Below are 9,865 nucleotides of genomic sequence, written 5' to 3' on the forward strand. Positions count from 1 at the left end.
CTATGGTTGCTGCTGCTCTGGAGGAACCCTGATTCTAGCTCTGGCAGCTATCTAGCTGAAATCATATGTAAGCGTCTAATGGCATCTTATTAAATTTTTCTAAAAATAAGGTTCATACAAAGAAGAAACTCCTAGAATTCTCTCTAGGCCAATGAAGTGCAGGTCACATCAGTGCCTCCAGCAAAATTAGAGGATGTGCTTATCTGCACTATCAGAAGATACCTAATGTAGCTCAGATGAAAGCTCTGATGTCACTGAGAATGTGCCTACATCTCTGTATTGAAATACTTCCAATTTTAAATACAATTCTGAGGCAAATTAAAAGTCTATGAGTATTCTAGAGTGCCAGATTATTGCCACTTACACTCCATATAAGGTAGGAAAAATCTGATCCATCATGCACATTCACTGGAGACAGAACAGGAGTTGTTAGGTATTATTATTTATCTATGCACATTCCTGAGGAGCCATCAAATTAAGTTCACGTTGACAATTGCAACTTGATGGCTTTTAACAGACACACAACCACATCAGTCCTGCAGACAGGACGCTGAAACCTACTTCCTAACGATGTAGGGTAAAGACAATTGAAATAATTGATTATAATATGTATATATACGTATATATAGCCTTTCATTCAAAGATGCATGTAAACAGTATTGTCGAGTTGCCATGTTCATGGGTAGTAGCTTGAGCAACACAGACTAATTATAGTTTGCCTGATTATTACAGTAACTAGTGATGTATTAAGAACTTGTGCAGTACAAATTACAGTCACTGAAACAAGCCACAAATCATATGCAAGGTGACATTTTATTTACTTTTCCTCTCCCCACCACTTACTTTCTTCATGTATTCATATTTCTCCCAGCCCATGGGCATCTTCTCCATCCTGGAAGAGGAGTGCATGTTCCCCAAGGCAACTGACACCTCTTTCAAGAACAAGCTCTATGACCAACATCTGGGCAAGTCCAGCAACTTCCAGAAGCCCAAACCTGTCAAAGGCAAGGCTGAGGCCCACTTCTCCCTGGTGCACTATGCTGGCACGGTGGACTACAACATCTCTGGCTGGCTTGAGAAGAACAAGGATCCCTTGAATGAAACTGTTGTGGGGCTGTACCAGAAATCATCCTTGAAGCTGCTGTCCTTCCTTTTCTCTAACTATGCTGGTGCAGAAACAAGTAAGTGCTTTTACAGTGATGATCGATAAGGCAAGAATGAACTAAAGTCTATTTCTGCATCTCCTCTCTGTGGTAGACTCTCTATCATCCCCTAATGTGACCTTGTTCTTGTGTGCACCTAGATATGCCAAAACTAAGATACCAACATGCAGAACTGCTGACAACACCACATTCATGTGGTGCAGAGACGTAAAACTCAGCAAGTCCAAAACAAAGTGACAGGAGGTGTACGTTTCCTGACTTACTGTGTTATGAATCATGTGCATGCTTACTCATCCTCTAGACAGGTGCCAAATATACGTGCAAAGTGCAAGCACTTTATAGTCTTTGGGGACAAAGTTTTGTTTCTTGAGGTGAACTGGAAGAACTAAAAGGAGACCATGGAACTATTTCATATCCAGCTGAGCAGTCCTGGTGTTGCAAGGGAAAATAAGAGAGACAGAGAATATAATTTAGAAGTCCTCTAAGGGCATCAGAGAGCAGTCCAATCTCTTGCCCTTTTTTGTTGCTGAAGACCATCAAGTCGGACAGTCAATAGGTCTGCCTTACCAAAAATGGCCACACAGATTTCTACAAAAAAACCCAATATTCTGGCAGCCTGGATGCTGGGCAAAAAGAAGAGGCAGTATACAGTAGTAGTCAACTCAGCCATCAGGCATATGGACAGTAGGGTTTGAGGCTCAAGAGAGTACTGCATGGGGACCTGCCTGCAGTTCAGTTTGGCTGACAAAACAATGTGCCTGAGCAAGCTCCTAGGAAATACTGGGCATGAGTCAGCTGTGGTCCTTGCAGGTATCATCAGTATAAGGAAGGAGAGAAGAAAAGGTTGTGGGGATAAAATTTTGGATAAGGTGTGATGTTTGGAGCACAAAGACTCCATTTAAGTCTTGATCTAATTGGCTTCAACAGTGCAGCAAATATGAAAAGGCACTGAGCTGCTTGGACTTGTATTCCTGAGACTATAACTTGCTTCCTGCCTTGGGGCTGCCATAACTCAGAATAGATCCCTATTCTTCACCTGGAACATTGGATTAGGAGATTTTTCTAAAGACTTCACTGCACTGACAAACATATGTCCACTGCTGAGCCACATTCTTGTGGCCTTTCACCTAATTAAATAAAAAATAAAAAATGGGGGTATGTCTATAAGTAAAAGCAACGTGACTAGTAGCGCAGAGTACCCTGTTATGAAACTTATGTCAGGCCATAGTGTTCCATACCACCAAAGCGATATACATTATGATGCAACCTGAATCATGCATCTGAGACCAAATATACCATACACTGATCAACAACCAGCTAGCAGCAGTTCACTAAAACTCTCATGCAGCAGTGGGTCAGTATTTAAAATTAAAAATCAATTATTTTATTGTCCCATGACCAAAGAAAGGAAGGCGAGGCCTACAAAACATACTATTTACTCTAACTGTTCACCTTCTATCTACTTCTTCCAAGGTGATGGCAAGAAAGGTGCTAAGAAGAAGGGGGGCTCTTTCCAGACAGTGTCTGCTGTGTTCAGGGTATGTGAATTTCCTTTTAAATGAGCCATGCTTCCACAAAAATGATCCGAGGGCTGGCACACCTCTCCTATGAAGAAAGGCTGAGAAAGTTGGTGTTGTTCAGCCTGGGGAAGAGAAGGCTCCAGGGACACCTTACTGCAGCCTTTCAATATATAAAGGGGGTTTATCAGAAAGATGGAGAAAGACTTTTTACCAGGGCCTGCAATGACAGGACAAGAGGCAACAGTTTTAAACTGAAAGGAGGGTAGGTTTAGATTGGACATAAGGAAGAAATTATTTTACGATGAGGGTGGTGAGACTCTGGAACAGGTTGCCCAGACAAGTTGTGGATGTCCCATCATTGGCAGTGTTCAAGGTCAGGTTGGATGGGGCTTGGAGCAACCTGATATCTAGTGAAAGATATCCCTGCCCATGGCAGGGGGGTTGGACTCAATAGTCTTCAAAGGCCCCTTCCAATCCAAACCATTCTGTGATGCTGTAACTCCTTGACATTTGAATAAGAATGCAAAAGCTCTGTAGCTCAAAGCTCAAACCATATTTTGTTCTATCACAGGAAAATCTAAACAAGTTGATGACTAACCTGAGAAGTACCCATCCTCACTTTGTGCGTTGCCTGATTCCTAATGAGACCAAGACACCTGGTAAGTCCATCATTATACTCTGAAGACACGGGACTGATGGGAATTGGCCTGCTTTACTTCCACACCAACTTCTTCCAAAACAGCTCCCTTTGCATGTGAAGTCCTTGTGGGGGTTGGCCTGCGGACCAGTGCCCAAGTAAACCTTCTTGTACTGTTTACCATGACTGTAAAATTTTGAGCATTACACGGTCCACAACATTTACCCATCTTTGCTTAATGTGTGTACAGAGCTGAAGATGATAAAGATGGGATTGATTACAGCTGATGAAATTGTCTGTTGTGGGTAACAGCATTAGCAAATCCCTAACAAACGCCTAGTTTTAAGGACCACTGTGTCATTCAGAACTGTTGGGTTCAGCCCAAGACCACTTAACAATTTCTAAATATTCAGTGTTAGGATCTGATTCACTGAGCTGGAGGACTGTCAAAGAAATCATATACCGTTTGTAGAATTCCGTGTACAAGCTGCTGGGTGCTGCTAGCAATTGGAAGGCATTTTGATATAAAGTTACTTTTTTTCCTTTATTTAATTAAATATTAAACTTTCACAAAGAGTTTAGTCTCTGAGAACAGTCGAGTTTGGGAGTATTTTCATGTGGCCATTAAATTAAAGTACTTGGGGAGAGACTTGCCTGCGTGGGTTTTAGGAGTCTAATCATTATGAGGTCTGATACTGGTAGAATGATAAGGTAGATACTGGTAGAATGTAGAAGATGCAACAGGAGTACCAGGAAACAGGAGCTTAGCATCTGTTTAATCTGCTCAGGAAACAAAAGACCAATTTCAGAGTATTTCTTACCTTTCTTGTTTATGGCTCTCTGTGTAACCCTGAAGACCACAAGCAGGATTTAAGCAACACACATATGTATAACATTCACATTACAGCTATTCATCTAAACTCCTTTTATATTCAGTGGAGAGAAGCTGGCATTTTAAGGTATGACTCATCTGGCCCCTTTTATACATCTATCTTAGGATGAGATGAATCACATCCTAGAAGAAACTGTTTCACTCCACTGACTATAAATGAAGCCGAAATGGAAATGTCCACACTTCATATCCTAAAGTGAAGGAAGAGGAATCCCACTGGGGTCTTGACAGTCAAGAAGGTGTAAGGAGGGAATTAAGGAAACCTGCTAAAATAGAAAAGCATATTTGAATGAATGATTTTGCCAAATATGGCTGTCATTTTAATGTTCAGCTGGTTGTTTTGACAGAGGTGACTCAGGGAATCTTGACTTTTGCGTTTTGAGAAAAAGCAGTACCGTATGAGTGAAATTAAGGATGGTGAAGGACGAGAAACTGGACATCTGATTTTTAGCTGGTTTTAGGCTGCTTATGTTTGTCTCTTCTAACAATTCCTTTGGGTACAGCTTTATGGATTACACTGAAAAGATAAAGTTAAGGGTATGGACCATTCTGTACTAATTAATGTCTCTAGCAGCTGACGGAAATTTCTGCATGACAAAGTGATTCCAAGAGGGTTTTATTCTGCCAGTTATACTTTGTAATACTTGGGAATAAGACTTAGAAATACAGTTGATTATTATATCTAATAGATATTTTAGGAGGAGAAAGATAATTCTTCTGATTTTAAACAACTGTCCTCTACAGGCAGACTGAGAGCTTTAAGCAACCTGCTTATCCACTCCTGTGTTGGAATCTATCTAGCTATCAAATCTAATCAAGTTTGAGTATAGTCAGTACTTGCATGGCAGATCCAAGGTAAAATCTTACATAACGTGAAGAGCTGATTGTCTAGATGGTACTACACTCAGCATTGTGTCACCTCTACCTACATCCAATGAGGATGCTGATGCTGTTGAAGATTTTTCAGCTGGTCTCCTAAAGCACTCTCCTGCCATTTTTTGAGTAATATGGCCTTATGTCTTTTGGCCATTGGCGATTCACAAGCACTGCCAGCCCTAGCATTCTTAGTAAAGCTCAGCTCACCGAAGCAGCTCTCTGCAACTTGTATGACTTGAAGGCATGTTCTGTCTTCACTTCACAACAGCACACTGCTGCAGAAACATCATCTCCCACCTTCCACGGCAACCGAATCATCTGTGGGCAAACACTCTAAGGCAGAGGCTGGCACTGGTCTTGAGATTCAGTTCACCTCAGTTCAAGGAGGAAACAATATAATGAAAGAGCATTTGCAGGCAATGACATATTATTGCAGTATGATCTTCACTAGATACTTTTATGAAATTTTTAATTTGCATCTTTAATCAAGAACTGGTTGAATTTTATCAAAAAAAGGGAGGTCATTCTGGAATGTTAATACATATGGAGATTCTCTGGAAGAAAAGGAGAGTCATGATGGATGTATTTTGTTTAAGGTGAAATGGACCATTACTTGGTGATGCATCAGCTGCGGTGCAATGGGGTTCTAGAAGGCATCCGAATTTGCAGGAAGGGGTTTCCAAGCAGAATCCTTTATGCAGACTTTAAGCAACGGTAGGTCTTCAGTTATTACCGTCTGTTAAGATAAGGCCTCAGTAAGCCCACAACTCAGGTGACAAGTCTGGTGACATCATGGAGAGACACCCTCTGAATCAGGCTACATTAGTGGCATTTGAGGGAACCAAGTCATTAATACTGTCTTAGGTCACTCCAGTCTTTCCCTCTTTGATCAGACCAGAGATTTCTGATTCATTAGAACCAGTATCATTTCTAAACTGTAGTCAGTGCCCGATGATTCAAAGAGATGCAAAATGCTTGTAATGTAATGAATTAAGTGGCATTATAGACTGCTCTTTATAAGTCTCCCAGAGTATAGATACAAAAACAATACATGTCAGCACAGCCTCCTTACAGTGCACTGACTAAGCATTCAAAAATCCAGGGCTTTGCTGGTGTTCTGTCACTGACCTGCATCCTGTGCCTTGTTTTCCTCATCTTTAAAATGGAGACAATTAAACTGGTTCATGTGAGTTCAGTTGCTATAAAGTGCTGAATCAGAACTGGCTGCTGTTATAATTAAATGTAACAGTAGCATCTTCCATGCTGAACTGGTGTGAAAAGGACCCAAGACCTCTCTGAAAATGCCCTGCAACCTGATGTTCAGTAAGGCATTAGCTGGTCTCAGTTGTCAAATCATAATTTGATGTGACAGGTGAAGGAATCTATCCATAATGGCCATGGTCCAGAACCACAAAGTACTTTATAGTTCAAAGGAAATGTGCTGAAGTTCAGAAGGAACTACAATGGAAACCTAAAACAGAGAATAAATGCACTGCACCATTATCACTGTCTTGATTTCACATAAATTTTACATATTTTCTTTCAAGGTAGACTTGAGAATAAGAAGTGCTGCAGTGTACAGTCACACATCCTCATTGATGTATCTGAAGAAACCCCTTTAGAAGGATTAGGTGGTCCTGTCCATGACACAGGATTACCTTAATCACTAAGTTACCTTGCAACATGCTAAGACTGCTATTAGCATTTACAGAATAATACCATGCCATTTTTAGTCCAAACTCAAGGATTCAGTAGCACAATTTGTAGAGACTGTGAGCTGTGCAAGATATGTATTCCCTTTGGAATACAGCTGATTTTTGTTAGTAGCTTTAATTTATCTTCAACTTTAATTTGAGTAGCGTTCCTCTGATCAATGAAACAAGATGAGAAGAGGTTGACATGTTCTCACTATGTTCTTACTAATTCCTGGACCTGCAGACACTCTTAAGTATGCACATTAATTTTGTATGTAACAACATACTGTGTTGTCACACAGCCAACAGATTCCTCTGAAGAGTAGACATGTCCCCTTGTCATCACATTCTGTTCAGCCAAGACTGTCTAGATTTCAGATGGCGTACTCAGCCGCTCTCAGATAGCTCAGCTTCCGTATATTTTATGATATATGATGGATCCTATTTTCCTCACCCTGTTTGCAACCAGTCCTTGCAACCTGTCTTACCACAGGTACAAGATTCTTAATGCCTCAGCCATTCCAGAAGGCCAATTCATTGACAGCAAAAAGGCTTCAGAAAAGCTTCTTTCCTCCATTGATGTTGACCACAATCAATACAGATTTGGCCACACCAAGGTAAAGTCCTTGTGGAAGAGTGGGTATAATTAATGGCAAAAAGTTTTGTTCGTTGAAAGTATTTCTTGCATATGAAATCAGCCTTCACGATGATTAGAAATGAAGTACCCCACTAGCAAGAAGGAGTACAGAAAACTCGTCTGGTTCTGGGGGTATGTGTGAGGGGTAGCACAAGTTTGGACAGTCAGACTTTTCAGGGGATTTAGGCACACACACAAGTCTATCTTCCATATCCAAAGCAGTGTTAGGTAGGACACTGTTTCTCTGATCAGCACAACCAAGGCAGTACTATCTTTGGACAAAAACCCAATGGCCTACAGTACTGGACAGACATCATCATGTATGCTTCTCAAGCCATCTCTAAGTCAGTTTACAGAGCAAATCTTGAGCCCAACATAGAAGGGTAGAGTACAGCAAAGAGACAGAGTAAGATATAGTACTAAGTTGAAAGTTAACTCTTTGTTTCAATGACTACTGATGAGCTAGATCTTCCACAACCTACGCTGGAGCAGGCATCAAATAACACTGCAATAATGTGATTAGATCATACATAGAGTGACTTGTCATGAATCACAGGAACACTGAGGGTATGAATACTGACACAAAATTTCTCTACCTGTTAAACCTTTAGTCTGCAGGCATTTTTCCAAAACTGCCTTGTACTACCCTGCATCAGCTGCCAATGGTTGTGTATCTGCCTAAGCCTCAAACTATTTGACCCTCTTTTGTGTTCTAGGTATTCTTCAAGGCAGGTCTCCTGGGACTCCTAGAAGAGATGAGAGATGAGAAGCTTGTGAGCCTCATCACTCATACACAAGCTATGTGCAGAGGGTACCTCATGAGAATTGAATTTAGAAAGATGAACGAAAGAAGGTAATATAAGAAAACACTAACAATCAGACTGTGTCAGACCAAAAGTCCAGCAATGCAGTATACTGTGTCAGGCAAAAAACTGTTCTTGGGAAAGACCATTAGAAAGACTAGGCAAAACAGAGCAAGCACAAGTTTCCTTGTTATAGCCTCCCAAATTCTGGCAATGGCTATTTAGCAATTGGACCATGCAGCTGGACCATGATATTTAGTATTTAACAGTGAACTTTTTCTCCAGGAATGCATTTACCGTTTTCAACCTTTAAAGAACCCTGCGACAGAGATAGCCAACTGAACAAGTGCTAATGTTTGCCTGTTTTGAACATGTTGTCTGATAATTTCATTGGATCACATTGGTTTTGTAAGGAATGGCATATAATCACTCTCTGCTCTCCTTCTCTTTAATTTTCTTTCATGGCTCCATCATCTAAGATGAACAATTCTAGCTTGTACAGAGAAGGTACTCTGTACTTTCGACCATCCCAGATACACTTCCCATTTCAGCTCTCTCCCTTTGAAATGGGATGAATCATGCAAAATTTGGAGTGTAGGAGTGGCAGCACTGGGCGAGCCAAGCAAACTTTCTCAAATGTTGTTGACAAGTGAAAGCTTTTAGGGGAGCAAGGATTGCATAAATATATAGGATGCTCTGCCAACCAGCTGCTCTTATTTGTAATACTCTGTAGTATATATGTAGCTCAGGGGCTTCCTGAGCCAGGGATAGTTTCTAAGAGTTCAATAACTCTTATTGGATTTCTCTGCAAGGAATTGTCTAATCTCTGCTTGAACTACGGGCATCAACAACATCCTTTTGCATTCAATACCATAAAAAGATTTCATTTTTGTTTTCAGTTTCTGTGTTAATAATTTCTATTATGGTATTTGCTATTTTGAGTGACCCAAAAAGCATCAAGCTGCTGTTTTCACAATTGACAGTAACTCCCAGGTTTGTAATCTCAGCAGCAGTAATTCAAGGATGTCAGTTTTCACTCTGGTATTCACCTGAGCACTTGCACTTTCTTTGAGACTGAGGAAAGTCTCAGATTCCCAGGCAACATGCCAGAGAATTTTGTCTGTTTTGGAGTATTTCTCCCTCTTCTATCCAGACATAGTTATCGTTCATGCTACTGAACCAGCCATTCTGCAATCAAGGGTCTAGAAATTACTCTCTAATAAAAGCAAGGGAGGTGAGGAAAAAAGTCTGATGCAAAAGTTCCTTGAGGAAAATGCTGATGCTGCATGGCCAATAATCAGAGTCTGTTTCCAACCCAAGTCTCACCAGCCTCATAAACCGTGTTTTCTTGTGTTTTCAGAGAATCCATTTATATCATCCAATACAATGTTCGTGCATTCATGAATGTCAAGCACTGGCCCTGGATGAAGCTGTACTTCAAGATGAAGCCCTTGCTGAAGAGTGCAGAATCTGAGAAGGAGATGGCCAACATGAAGGAGGAGTTTGAGAAAACCAAGGAAGAGCTTGCAAAGTCTGAGGCAAAAAGGAAAAAGCTGGAGGAGAAAATGGTGACCCTGTTGCAAGAGAAAAATGACTTGCAGCTTCAGGTTCAATCTGTGAGTAACCTCCATTTTCAGATTCAC

General features: G+C 40.8%; 1 protein-coding gene across 1 annotated transcript in view; it reads left to right on the plus strand.

Moving 5' to 3' along the window:
* LOC103918447 (myosin-3-like) overlaps nucleotides 1-9,865 on the plus strand; it is a 36,266-nt gene that overhangs the window by 7,398 nt on the left and 19,003 nt on the right. Inside the window, 8 exon segments of the mRNA XM_009325762.1 lie at nucleotides 163-171; nucleotides 872-1,181; nucleotides 2,637-2,701; nucleotides 3,255-3,342; nucleotides 5,685-5,802; nucleotides 7,276-7,399; nucleotides 8,136-8,272; nucleotides 9,583-9,838. Of these exon segments, the coding sequence (XP_009324037.1) occupies nucleotides 163-171; nucleotides 872-1,181; nucleotides 2,637-2,701; nucleotides 3,255-3,342; nucleotides 5,685-5,802; nucleotides 7,276-7,399; nucleotides 8,136-8,272; nucleotides 9,583-9,838 (1,107 nt within the window).

This window comes from Pygoscelis adeliae, unplaced genomic scaffold (genome assembly GCF_000699105.1).
Source record: "Pygoscelis adeliae isolate BGI_AS28 unplaced genomic scaffold, ASM69910v1 Scaffold81, whole genome shotgun sequence".
Lineage (NCBI taxonomy): Eukaryota > Metazoa > Chordata > Aves > Sphenisciformes > Spheniscidae > Pygoscelis > Pygoscelis adeliae.